This window comes from Lynx rufus, unplaced genomic scaffold (genome assembly GCF_022079265.1).
Source record: "Lynx rufus isolate CCGP_SWC_20201006 ecotype Redwood Valley unplaced genomic scaffold, mLynRuf1.p SCAF_29, whole genome shotgun sequence".
Lineage (NCBI taxonomy): Eukaryota > Metazoa > Chordata > Mammalia > Carnivora > Felidae > Lynx > Lynx rufus.
In genome coordinates, this window is record NW_025814844.1 from 3,423,103 (window position 1) to 3,437,392 (window position 14,290).

At 41.7% G+C, this 14,290-nt stretch overlaps 1 protein-coding gene across 1 annotated transcript in view; it reads left to right on the forward strand.

Annotated features, from left to right (window-relative positions):
- The window catches only part of SPIRE1 (spire type actin nucleation factor 1), a 208,478-nt gene extending 202,765 nt beyond the window's left edge, over nucleotides 1-5,713 (forward strand). The window contains exons 14-16 of the mRNA XM_047090345.1: nucleotides 524-551; nucleotides 647-783; nucleotides 2,341-5,713. Coding sequence (XP_046946301.1) covers nucleotides 524-551; nucleotides 647-783; nucleotides 2,341-2,599 — 424 coding nt within the window. The 3' untranslated portion in view covers nucleotides 2,600-5,713. The remainder of the gene's footprint in view (nucleotides 1-523; nucleotides 552-646; nucleotides 784-2,340) is intronic.
- The last annotated feature ends 8,577 nt before the right edge of the window (nucleotides 5,714-14,290 follow it).

Sequence of the window (14,290 nt, forward strand, 5' to 3'; positions counted from 1 at the left end):
AATTGATGTAAATAAATACTACTTACATTCACTGTTTAGTCATTTTTCCACACAGGAACAGTATTAGAAATTACCCCAATTCGTTATCACATCGTATTGTGCCTGTGGGTTAGTAATACTGATTTCTTCAAAGAGTAGAGCAAACAGTTACTTAGCGTTATAGCTGGAAAATGTTTCTCCGCATGTACTTCTTTTACATAACTAAGGTGATCCTAATAATCATATGTCTTGTTTAAACACAAAAAGTAGATGTGATTGTCACGTGATCCTTCCCTAGATAGACAAGTAAGAAAATCCCAGACAGATGAGAGTTGATCCTTTTCCAGGAAACAGTGTAAGAGTTCAGTTTCACAGATTGTCTCCTTGGCAATCCACGGTTGTATCAGTCCGTTACATTCTGGTGGAAGAACAAGAGAGTTTTTGCAGTTTGTTATAGAAATTCACAACCGCACAGCCATTGACTTCTCTCACTCTCTGGTCTCATCACGTCAATGCTGAGTAACACTTCTGATTTTGTGTACAGGCCCGTGTGTTCACAGTGTTGCAAAAAGGTAAGCTAAGCTTGGCAAAATTATAACTTGTGTTAATTTTAAGGAGTCCACCTCTTTAACAGTACTGCTCACTCTGGTTTCATTTGGGATAATAGATGCGGCTGCCCTCTAAACCATACTCCACTCTTCCCATCTTTTCATTGGGACCTTCTACCTTGCAAAGAGGGGAAAGTTGCATGAGGCCAGAAAAAACCCCCACTGGCCACCATCGGCCACTCCGGAGCATTGCCAGGTGAGTAAGACACCTGAGACTTTACTCTGTAAAGGAAGAACGTTCCTTTTGAGAACCAGTGACAAAGTAGGGTTTGGGCTCAGGGTGCTTTAGGTTGGGTGGTTGGTTTTAATATAGTCTTGACTTGCGCACAAATCTTCAAAATTTCCCAAAGGTAACTTGTCAAGGGATAATAGCTAGCTACTTGAAGCATACTTGAATGTCATCATTTTTTTTCTATTTTAGAGGTAATTACTTTTGTGTGTTCTCTAAAAGTCATCTTTAAAACTGACCTTGTTTTCAGTGCAGTTGAAAACCTGCACCTGAAGTTGTCTTTCTTTCCTCCTTAGTTTTGAAAGCAAATCTGTTTAGGTCTTGGTTTCCAGTGGTCTGCAAGAACTTTGGTTTATCTTCCTATTGTAAATAAGGCAGAAATAAAGCTTTATGACAAGAGCTTTATGGCAATTAAAAAAAAAAACCTGAATATCAGTCCCTTTGCGTTTAATGCAGGGTAAGGTTAGTGTTGGTCCTTGAGAAAGGATGGAGATCAGGCCAGCTCAGCTCACGTACTCACATACTCACAGGCCAAAAAGGTTGGGGTTTTATGCACCAGCTGCCCCCCATCAGGGAGGGGCACTGGTGCTGAGCGCTGGGCAGCCCCACTCCTGCACACCACAGATGTGGGCGGCAAGGCAAGGAAGCTGTGAGCCCAGCAGGTAACTTGTGCCCGGCACTGCTGCCCCTGTGCTGCCCACTCTGCCCTGAGACACTGCTGCTCTGTGGTGGCCTCCAACTGTGGATCATCACCTATGAGCTCAAGGCGACGGGACACGTTGTTGTTCCTTTCTGTACATACTCCACACCTAGGTTCCTGTTTGGTTTAACTAAAGTAGTAAACGAGTAGATGATTCCTAGTTATTTCAAAAAATTGCCCAGAACAATTACTGTGATGAGGTCTGGTGAACTCCAGCTCTCTGGAATCCAAATAATTAGTCATCCAAATGTAGAGAATTAGAGAATTATTAGGGAGGGGAAGGTGTATTTGAGAAACGCAAAAATGTTGAGAAAGCTGGTCCCTAGATAACTTTTCAGGGTAAGACATATTTACCTCAGCTTACTGTAATCTGCCCCACCATCTACAGTTAACTAATGTTCATCAACCCTGACACAGGGCCACTGGAGAAAGAACTTGAAGTTCCTTCTGAATCACCCAGAGGACGTTAGCAGTTAGCAACATGTACTTTGTTTCATTTTCATTGTTAAAGTCCACTAGACGTCATGTATGTTAATCAGGTGAATACTCTGAATGTCTTTTTTTTCCAAAAATTCTAGAAGGGACACTAAGAGTTTTCAGTATTATTATTTCTTAATAAAGCATGTTTCCTGGTTTCTTTTTTAAAAAAATATTTTGAATTTTATCCCCAATTAGAAATTCTTCCTTTGGAAGGACATGAGGTGACTCACCCATTCAGTAAAATGTTTTGGCAGCAAATTTACCTTTTTTGCACCTAGTTGCTCAGTATTGCAAGAGAACTGTGAGTAATGATACTGGATTCAGAAAATTTTGTTTTGTTCCAGGTTCTCCTCAAAATCTAAGTCTGTGGACAAATCAGATGAAGAACTACAGTTTCCCAAAGAGTTGATGGAGGACTGGAGTACTATGGAGGTGTGCGTAGACTGCAAAAAGTTCATTTCGGAAATCATCAGTTCGAGCCGGCGCAGCCTGGTGTTGGCCAACAAAAGAGCACGATTAAAAAGGAAAACACAGTCTTTCTATATGTCCTCACCGGGCCCCTCGGAATACTGCCCTTCAGAGAGGACTATCAATGAAATCTGAGCCTGTGCCTTTCGGTTGCTTTGTGTTCAGAGTCGGCACTAGCGCGGGAGAAACACTGAGCTGCACTGTCTCCTTGCCGCGGTCTTAGTTAATAGGCTTGAATTCGCATTAGATCAGGTTTTTGCTGCATCACGTTGTTCCACAGACTGAATGCTGTGTTCATATCGATTGATGGTATGTGACAGGTCAGCCGATTGCTCCTTTGCACTGAGAGATAACAATAGTTTGAAACTTGCTTGTGTGTGTGTGTGTGTGTGTGTGTGTGTGTGTGGATTTGGAGGCCAGAAACTTTTTCCTTAGTTCAGTTCCTTACTGTTCCCTCAGATAATTTCCTGACTAAGGCAAAAAGCTTCTCACTTGGGAAATCAGCCTCACAAAGGCATCGATGTCAGCACAGTCCTAAGCAGTAAGTCATATTGGCATTTCCACCTGACAGTGTTCCTATCTAATGTACATAGTGACCAGGCCCCACCACACACCAGGTACCTGGAGTCGGGGCCAGGCTGCTCATCATCTCATGGCACAAAACCTGGAAGGGTTTGTTCATTCTGTCAAACTGACTTTAAATTATTGTTGCTCTGAGATAAAGACTCCGAGGGACTTCACGCCTGCATTCTAGTGCAAAACATCTGGATAAGCCGTACACCCAAGTGGGTGACCGTTTTCCTCCAAGCTGCTGTGTTTGCCCCAGTGCAATGGATCAGTGTCTCCTGAGTGGGTGACAGGTTTTCATTCCCTTTCTTGAATGTATTATGGTTACTTGTAGTTTTGCAACAGAGGTCTAAGAATTAAAGTTTTGTGGGAGTTTCAGGAGAAAGGAACGCCAAAAGTCTGTCAAGAAGTTGAGTGTGTTTTGGGTAACTATGGGGAGGGTTGTGACCGCACAGGGTGCCAGCTATTGCCGCGCCACGGGGACTGAGCTGGAGCTCTTCCGTTTTCAGCTACATTTTTCATAACTTTATAGTCTTAGCCATCACGACTAAATTAAGCCACAATTTGGTATCTAAGGTCTCAAACTGAAATTTATTTTTATAAATGAATTTTAAGGGAAAAAACATTGTCTAGTTCTTTTAAAATTACAAGAAAATTAACCCACCAATAGGCTTTTTGGATGCTTTTTGCACAAGTTTTCCTTGTAAATGACTGGAGTGAGTAGGGTGGGTTTTTGATGAAGTAGGTTGGAGAATGGCATTATATACCTGAAATTTCTCCGCTTGTTTGTCCCATTCCAGGAGCTGTACTTTATTATTTTAGTATGCTTAGAAATGACCAAATTGCCATTGATGTTTGGAAAATCAGTGAATGCACATACGCAATAATTTCCTGAAAGCTATAGGACACGCCTGTAGTCAGCACTGCAACAGCACCATTACATAAGAGGCATGGCAGTCACATTTCATACCACAGCAGAGTAGAGTAACATTTCTATATTAGATTAACAGTAATACCTCAGAACTGCTCTGGTAGTAGTTTTTAATGGATTGAAATTTACAATTTAGTAAATGGCTTAAAATTACTTATACTTAACGAAATAAACTTTACCAATTGACTAAAATAATGCATGTTAACAGTTCGTCTGTGTTTGCATGTGAAAGTGGGCCACCAGAGAACCCTTATTGAGTTTGCAAGTGTTTAAATTATTTTAAAGACTCTTGTGTAAGAGATTTAAACATTATATTGGGCAAATCTAATTTATAACATTTTCCAAGGGACTATTTGGACTCTGTACCCCAGAAGGTTTGGTGGAAGCCATGCCCTTTGAGGGCCCCAGGCTTGGACCTCTAAATGACTACCAGGAAAAGGAACGGTATGTGTATACATATATAGACATGACCCAAGATAGTGTGCTTTTTAAAATAATGACTAGTTTACTGCTGTTACTAAAACATAAGAAACTAAGCCCCCCAAATGAGAATTTCGTTTACATTCACAAGGCAGATATCTAGCCTCTCTCAATCTTTGGCTTCACCTCTTCAGGTTTATGATACTGTATGGGCTGATTTAGGCATGATCACTCTTACCAGAGCATTAGAATGTAAATCCTTCAGCAGCATTAACGAGGTTTGTCAAATGGATGGTATGTCTGCTTGAGACAGTTTGCAGAAAGTAGTGTAAGAAGAGGGCATGTGGCACAGTTAAACTTGCAGACGTTGAATTAACATCACTTTTTGTTGCCAAAACAATTTCTTACATTTACCCTTTCCTTACCCATGACATGTACCCATCACCTCGACTAAGTTAGGTAATCTGCCGAGGGTGATTCACCAACAGCTTGTGGAGCATGGTTGCACTATCCTTAGCCTAGTCTGACATTAGGACTGCCTCCCTCTTCTTAACTACTAAAATAACATACCGTCACAGTGTTCCTTTTTTTTCCTGGTTTCCGGCCACTGGGCATTTATACCTGATCCAGCAACAACAAATCATTGGCTAGCTGGTCTCAAAAGGAGCCTGGTGTGTCTGAGAGCTCGCACGCACACTGAAGCAGCCCTTGGTGCATCCTCCAGCACCGTCCTTTTGTCCCAGACCTCATGAGCTTGCCCTGCTGGGAGGTGGTTCCTTCCCCACGGCCTAACTTTCTACCCATGTCAGAGTGGTTAAGAATGCTTGTAAATAGTGTAATATATTTATTAATATTTGAAAGGCATTCATTCAGTGGACAATGGGAATTAACTCTCCCAGGGCAAGTAAAAATTAAGTCAAATAATTGATATGTACATTGACTTAACAGTCTTACTAGATTTCAAGTCTTAAGCCTTTCAAATTAAACCAGAAGGTTGTTATGTAGGAGTTTTAAAAATGATCTTACTTTTGAGGAGACTGTGTGATTAGCACCGTGAACTCATACCATGAATTTTTTAAGGCTTTTATTTTTCTAACTGTATTAATAAATATAGGACTGGATTTTAGGTGCCACAGAGGAGACATGAGCGTTTTAAATTATGTTGCTATTTGCTAAAGCAAAATGGCAGAAAATTTTGTTCATGCAAAACTGTACACTGACTGGACTTTGACCTGGCTTCCTGTGTGTATAAAAGTCAAGGTATTGCTGGCATTCAGGGTGACATATCGGTACTAAACATTTTCCATTCAAGTCTTTTATTTTAAATAAGTTTAGGGAAAAATAAAATGGCTTTCCATCATAACTTCTGTGTTGAGTTCCTGTTGTAAAATGGTGATGTCTTTCGGTAACTAGCTGTCAGAAGTCACCTAGGTTAGAAAGGGAAGACACCTGTATCATCCACAAGTTATGATTGGTTTGAGACATGCAATCTGACAAGGACCACACTAGAAAAATTTTTTTTTAAATTGAGCCACTGCTATAACTCTGCTGTGGAACCAAGAAGCTGTGACTTCTTTTTAACCCTCAACAGTACAAGAAATTAAAATTCTGTAAATAGTGTATAACGTTTTGTCATAGAAGTCACATACATGGAGACAAATTATGTATAGAAAGATAAAGCTCTTCTGTTATTTTTTCCAAATAGAATTCCCCAAGGGATACATTCCTAAAATGTCCTGTGATAAGAAAATTTCCTGTTGTAGTATGTAAATTGCTTGAGAAAATTAGGAAGATTAAACCCACAATGAACTTAGGGAAGTTATATTTTTATTAACTTAAGAGAGAGCATCATTTAAGATATTTACATATCTCAAATATTACCTGATACTGAGTTTGATACTCATTTACACACACTATCCTTTTATTTGTCAGGCATATTTTAGGATCTTCCACTGAAGCTTCTCTGTGAGGTATGTGTAACAAAACACTTGTGTGGGTCCAGCTCTCTCTCCAGTGTTCACAAACTTTCTCAGTCCAAGTCAGATTCCTAGTGTTGTACCTCCTGGACCCCAGAGATACAGAAAACTTGGATACCACAAAGAGGAAAGCTTTGTGTAACCCTTAATAACTGTATCTGTCTTTTCCCTTCTCAGCTCCAGTGAAGGAAGATAGTTGTAAAGCATCATAGTCTAGCATTTTGTAATGAGAACTATTTTTAGGAAAGGGCTTGATTGCACATATGATGTGTTTAAAGACTCTAGTTCTTGTCCCTCTGCAGAATGTGCAGGTACACACACACACAGATTCATTATAATGTTCATATAGGGTATGCTCCTTCTTCCCCCATGTTAGCCAAAGGCCCATGTCTAGAAACTTCCTTTTGTCCACCCAAAAAGTTCAGGAGGTAAGAACCTACTTAATATAAAACTCTGCCTACACTAAGTAAATGTTCAGATGCATGGCATGGCAGACTGGATTTGCACTATTATTCTGGCTCATTCCACTAAAATGTCTATGATGTATAATTTATGTATTTAATTTTTTTTAAGTTTATTTATTTTGAGAGCACACACATGTGTGTGCACATGGGGGAGGGGCACAGAGAGAGGGAGAGAGAGAATCCCAGGCAGGCTCTGTGCTGTCATCCCAGAGCCCAACTCGGGGCTCAATCTCACAACTGTTAGATCATGACCTGAGCAGAAATCAAGAGTCAGGCGCTTAGTTGAGCCACCCAGGCACCCCAATGTATAATTTACGTATGTAGAATAGATGTTAACTGTGGGGAAAAAAAATCTGCAATTCTCTTTCTACTGTTGGATTTTGATGCTGGCAGCAAAACCCGAGCCACTTCAGCATTATTGAAGCAATGTAAATAAAAGAGCTTCAGAACTGACAAGACATGGCTCTTGAAAAGTGGGGCATCAAAAGTTTCTTTTAAAGATCCTCTGGATGTTTAAACTTATGCCATGTTCGACACAACTCCGTGCTCAGATTTCTTTTGCTGCCCAGAGGCCCTGGCCCCATGGGTCCTGCACTGGGAGCATTCTCACAAGCTGCACTAAGGAATCTCATTGTCTGTGGACTGAAATAAGGCAGGGAACTCCCTCACCTTGGGTGTGACTGGCAAGGAGGGACCACCTTGAGCAAGCTTGCTCACTTCAAGTTTGCCCTCCCATATATTCTTTGCTTTGGCGTTCCCTTGTGGCTGCAGGAATTGTCTGTCAGTCCCTTCCCCTAGGGTGACACAGCAGAGGACATCACATCCCAGTTCCTCCCAGGAGCAGCAGTATTCAGACGAGTGGAAATGCCAAAGATGAATTGAGAATTTCTGTAGAGCCAAACTGAATATCAAGTTCCTAAGCAAACATGGTGTAAAAGCTGTAGGGAAGCATGTGGGAGAAATGGAAGGAACAGCAAGGCTCTGCACAGGTATATCTGAACAACGTAGCCACTGCTGTGTAGAGCCAACGGCGTAAACAAAACCCAGAATAACTTCTACTTTTAAAAGGAAGAAATTTTTATCTTAGACATCCCAAAGAGAGAAGGAAGCCTAAGAAGATTCCAGCTTACCCACCAAGGAAAGGGAACATGATGAGAGAAAAAGCCTCGAGTCTTCCTAGCACAGTATCAAGGTCATTTCAGAAGTCAGATTCACAGAATATAAATTTGGACTGGCACTGTGGGCATAACACAGCAGGCATCCTGCCTCCATGTGACTCCCAGGACAGCCTAAAATATTCCTCCAGGTGTAGCCAATGGTAGACACACTTCCTTCTCAGTAAGAACAGGACCTTACTCTGTTCCAAAATGGGATTTGCTAGGGAAAAGGATTTTTCAGGATGAGCTTTCGTCCCGATAATGGAAAAAAACTAGTCTGTAGTCAGCAAAGCAGGTTCTTTCAGCGGTACCTGGTTTCAAGTATTTGAAATGGCTCTAACTTCACTGTGCTCCGGCCTGACAGCAGAACAGCCATCTGACATGGCAAAAGTTCCTTAACATTTCTGGATTTTATTTTCTTACAATTTAAAGCAAGGGTGTTGGATGAGGTGATCTCTAAGGTCAGTTTTATCCAGGAGAGGCATTCAACACACTGGATCAAACAACCAGTACCACATAGGTACCAACCAGTAAACAGCGGAGGGCCTGAGCCAACCGTAACAAGAAATTGAGAAAAGCCTTTGTGCATCCAAGCCAGCCCTTTCACTAAAGTGAAGGCTGAAATGATGATACTTTCCAAGCAATATTTCTGTGTTTATGACAAACCTGATGATGTATAATACACAAATGCAAGAAAAAGCACAAAGTATGCTGCATTTATTTGAAACTTGGGGAGGCAAAGACAAAAAAAATCAACTTTACCAATTACTATAAAGAATCTGAGTCCTTGTGTGTGTCAGTTGTAACTCAATCTAAAAAAATTCCTCAGTAGATCTCCCAAAATGTAGAAGAAAAATTTCGGAAAGACAAGTTGATATATATTTAAAACACACACACACAAAAACAGCGTTTTACATCTAACAACATCTGGTTACTGAAGGTTCATCTCCCAACCCTATGCAACAGGAAGACCTTGTCAGACCTGGCAAGTCTTTGTTCCCACAATGTGGTGTGTTTTCCTGTCAGAGATATAAAGAGAACCAGGCAGCTATATGGGCAACTAACTACATATAACAGACTATCTTCATTGCTTTAAGAGGCAGTAAACAAACAGACAACTCTTGTTATCCAGCTTGGTCAAAGAGCCAGTTACCACAACTACAGGGAGTCCCCCAATATATATACTTCCCAGTGTAGTAATGGGATCCCCAGCCAAGAACCTTGTCTCTTTGGCCCTCTCAGTGCTGTAGACCCCATCCCTGCCTGGCTCTCTTCTCCACCAAATTTGAACTCTACTAGTGACTTTCAGAGCTCAAAGTGATCCAAGAAGGCATTCGATCCTCACTCACTCCAGCCAATGGCAAGCTCTTGGCTCTGTTTAAACATGTTCAGGATCAGGGAGACACTTATTTCTGTAAAGTTCTATCTTTGAACAGCTCTAATAGTTGGGAAGTTCAGCCATGTAATTTAGTCCCATTGTTTACCCCTTGGTTCTGTCTTGTGTGGCTCTACAGAATGTGCCTACTCTCCCAAGTGGCTGCCTTAAATAGCCTCTTAATTTTCCTGTCTCCCTGCTACAGTTCCTACTTCTCCCTCCTCTCTTCTGCATTTTTTCTCCATTGCACTTAGCACCTAACACCCTACTAAACTGTTCCATGAAGACAAGGATCTCTGTCAGATTTCTTCACTGCCATATCCCCAGTTTCTGGAAAAATGCCTGGCATGTAACAGATGCTGAATAAATATTTGCAGAGTGGATTAACTAACGAATTAGCAGGTTCAGTATGGAAATGAGAAAAAGAAATACAAAGGTGGAACCATCAACATGTCTTCAAAACAATCGATGCAGTTCTAATCTGTGCTCTTTAACAGACAACTGCCACGTACAGCCCCTTTGTCTTGCAGTCAACAAATCACTGCAGCCCTAAAGTAACTAATTAGAATAGAGAAGCTTGAGGCGGTAGCTCACACCATTGACATGGTTGACTTGGAGCTCCAGAAACCCTACTTGCCAATCTGGGTTTTCTACCTGACTCCTACATGGCACTCACTACACATTCCTCTCTGGGCTCTCTTCTAGAGCTCCTGGGTGGAGCCACCATGCACAGCCCTGCCTCCCTGACCCAGCTTTTTCCCACTAACAGGTGGATGTACAGATGTATAGAGACCCTAGAGACCTATAATTGAAGCTACTACTTAAATGCAAGGGGTGTATTTATCAGTACTGAGTTTGTACTCATTAACTTTTTTACCACTTGCCTCTTTTACATTATGGGAGTTAACTCTTACTAGTAATCATTACATTTTTTTTTAATTTTTTTTTCAACGTTTATTTATTTTTGGGACAGAGAGAGACAGAGCATGAACGCGGGAGGGGCAGAGAGAGAGGGAGACACAGAATCGGAAACAGGCTCCAGGCTCTGAGCCATCAGCCCAGAGCCTGACGCGGGGCTCGAACTCACGGACCGCGAGATCGTGACCTGGCTGAAGTCGGACGCTTAACCGACTGCGCCACCCAGGCGCCCCGTAGTAATCATTACATTTTGATAAAAGTGTATGTACCAACTGGACTGAAATTTTAAAAATATTAAACTATAGTTGCCCCTTGAACAATATGGGTTTGAACTGTGTGGGGCCTCTTAACGTGGATTTTTTTTTTCTTTTTCATAAATACAGTAAAGTACTGTAAGTGTATTTTCTCTTGATTTTAATATTTTCTTTAGCTTACTATATTGTGAGAATACAGTATAGAATATATATATATATATGTTTAATATGTGTTAATTGACTGTTGATCAATAGTAGACGATTAGTAGTTAAGTTTGGGGGGAGTCAAAAGTTATATGGGGATTTTTGACTGGGGGGGCATTAGTGACTCTTAACTCCTGCATTGTTCAAGGGTCAACTGTATTTCAAATTTCTCGTATTAAAACAATTTGGTCAATAAAAGAGAATAAGGAAAGCTATGAAGATAAGCATTATGATATTAGATATTCTGTGCTATGTTACTATTAACACATAATTTAAAAAACATTTTGCTGATTTTCAGTAGCTACCAGTTATTCAGCACATACCCTATATCAGATACTGTGCTGAACACCCTCAGCCACATTATCTCCCTGAATACTCAACTGTGAAGTAGGTACCATAAATACCGTCTCTCACAGATGAGAAACAGGAATAACAAGGTTGTCATATGCCTGAGGTCAAACCACTAGCCCAGCATCCAGCCTGAGGTCTAACTCCTAAGCTGTGCTTATAGCCCTGCTACATTTCCAGCATTTCTTATTAGCTGCTAGGATTCTAACTTCAGTCCTCACATCACCAAAGCACTTATGAATGCCGGAACTGTGTGTGCAAAGCAGAACATCTGATCTTGGCTCCTGAGGAACTGTAAACTGGTCAAATATGTGAACAGTTTAAAAAAGTGATCCAAGGCAGCATAAATGTCTAGGAATATATAGTAAGCTGTAAGCTGGTATTAGTCAAGGACACATTCATGGAAGCTGATTTTATCTTAAAATTTTTTTATGTTTATTTTTGAGAGACACAAAGGGTGAGTGGGGGAGGGGGCAGAGAGAGAGGGAGACACAGAATCTGAAGCAGGCTCCAGGCTCTGAGATGTCAGCACAGAGCCCAACGCGGGGCTCAAACTCACAGATTGTGAGATCGTGACCTGAGCTAAAGTCAGACGCTTAACCAACTGACAAACACCCAGGAGTCCTGGAAGCTGATTTTAAAGTGGGTTCAGGGGGGAGAGAGGATCTAATATTGCCCACAGTGCAACCTGATGCCCACCTGCATCAGAGTCATCTGGGCCAATGCCTAGGCCTTGGGTTGGACTTTTTCCAAAAAGGAATGAGACACCTCTGTAGCTCTTTAAGTGAAGGAAAATTATGATGAGATTATTTTGGAATAATCTGACAAGAAGTGAAACTGAAGGAAAGGGGGGACGAGTTAGAAAGTGATTGTACAAATTTAATATAAAGTGAAGATTAGCTTCCTGTTGCTACATAACAAATTAACCCCAAGACACTGTAGCTTGAAACAGAAAACATTTATTATCTCACAAGTTTCCGTGGTCAGAAAATCCGGAGCAGCTTTAGCTGGGTGATTCTGGCCGGGCATCTCAGAGGTTGCAGTCAAGACATCAGCTAGGCCTGTAGTTAGCTCAAGGCTTCCCTGGGGCTAGATCTGCTTCCAAGATGGCTCCCTCTCACAGCTCCCAACCACATGGACCGCCCTGTTGGGCTCCTCCAGCATCTCATGACATGGCAGCTGGCTTGCCCCAGAGCAGGTGATGCACGAACAAGCAAGGTACAAGTCACAGCGTCTCTTATGACCTGGCCTGGGAAGTCACAGAGCATCGTGGAGTATTCTGCAGTATCCCACTGGTCACACACTACTCAGTGTGGGAAGAGACCACCCATAGACATGGCCACTAGGAGGCAGCCTCCTTGGGGGCTGTCTTGGAAGCTGGCCACACTGCATGATAAGACCTAAACCAGACTTCGACAGGGAAATGAGAAGACACAGAATTGATCTGAGACCTTTTAAAGGAATGTTTGGTTTGCATATGGCTACAGAAAGGGCCAGAGAAATAAGTCTTAAATAACTCAGGTTTTGTACTTGGCAAATGGAAGCAGCACTACTTAGAAATGAGGGAGCAGAAAGTTTGGTGAAAGGGAACAAATTTAGTTTGATTTATGTTGATTAAGAGATGCAGTGGAATCTCTAAGAAAGGGGTTGGCTTTAAGGGCCAGATAGGAAGTCTTAGGTCTGGTGGGCTTCATATGGTCTCTGCTGCATACTCTTCTATGTGGGGGGGTTTTATTTGCAACTCTTTAAAAATGCAAAAACCATGTTTAGCTCATAGACTATAGTCTGCCAACCCTGCCCTAAGCAGACTGTCCTATAATAGGTGAAGAGAAGCCTAGAACATGATGAGCAGTGAAGGACAGAAATCTAAATCAGTCCTTAGTTGTACTCATTAATGTCTTACCAATTGCCTCATGGACAGTTACTTCTTTACGAGTGAAGATAAAAGTTAAAATATGCCCTCGCTTCAAAAAGTGTTCCATCAGCGAAGCCCAGTGTTCCCAATTCTAGCCTTGCCCAGTGGCGCCCCCCCAGGGGACTCTTTGGCCCAATGGCGGGCCAGCGCCAGTGGTACCAGCACCGTGGACCAAGGTGCCACGAGGCTGCACTGAGGCGCTTCATGTCTGCTCCCTGGTTCGATCCTGGAGCTGGGTTCAGTGTCTGCGTTTTATGAGGAGGAAACTGAAGCGGTATGAAGCAGTCACACGCTGCCCAGATTTACTCCTACATACCTATAATCCAACAGCTGCCTCACAAAGGGTAATCTCCTCAGCCACCAAAGTCACCCAAATAAATAACCCTACTTCCTCTTTGGATACTGAAGTTGTAACAGAACCTATGAACACCTGTTCTGAATATATTGGGCATTCACTAAGGCTCAACCATAAGGAGAGATCTGCTAGGGAAGACTATTCAGGGGGTGAGGGAAATGAAGCTCCTAACAGAGACACCCAGCAATTAACTCCTATATCAAAGCATGCCTAACCCTTAATGTGAGGACAAAAATGCTGGAGGCAAATAGTCATCTACTCTTTAGAAGCCAAAAAGCCACTGGTGCAAATCAGATACAGTTTTAATAGTTGGTTCTAATGCCACATAGGTGGAACAGTCTTCAAAGAATATTGAGTACCACCAATTTTCCTACAAAAAGGGAAACCTATTTCCAGAGAGCTCCTGGCTCTGCTTCTAGAAAGCTTGTATGGAAGTAGCTACCTAACCAGAAGACAGGTACCAATACACAGACCACAGGATCGCCTAGAGCGCTCACAGAGCTCTGGGAAGCCCAGCTTCCAACAGGAAGCTTCTTGTTTAGCTGTAGTGCCTTCTAGTTTAGGTGAAGAGTTGACACAGTAACTGGTGTATTCAACTTTTATTCCTACCAAACTCAAAAGGCCACACTAACAGGGAGGTAACACTGCAAACTAAGGAAAGGCGGCAGGATTCTGGATTTATTTCTGAGCTTTGGGCAATAAAATAAAGCATTAGGCAAGTAATAGGACATTACCAAAATAGTTTCTCCTGATAACTCATTTCTCTTCTAAAAAAAAACCTAAACTGATTGGTTTGGTTAAAACGAAAAAAGTACCCTATTTCTTGTTCAGAAACTAAAATGAAATGGGGATGCTTTGTTATTCGCTGTATACATATAATTAAAAACCCATCTCCTAAATGAAATCTAGGGTCTGTCTTCAAGACAGACTGATCTTCAAGAT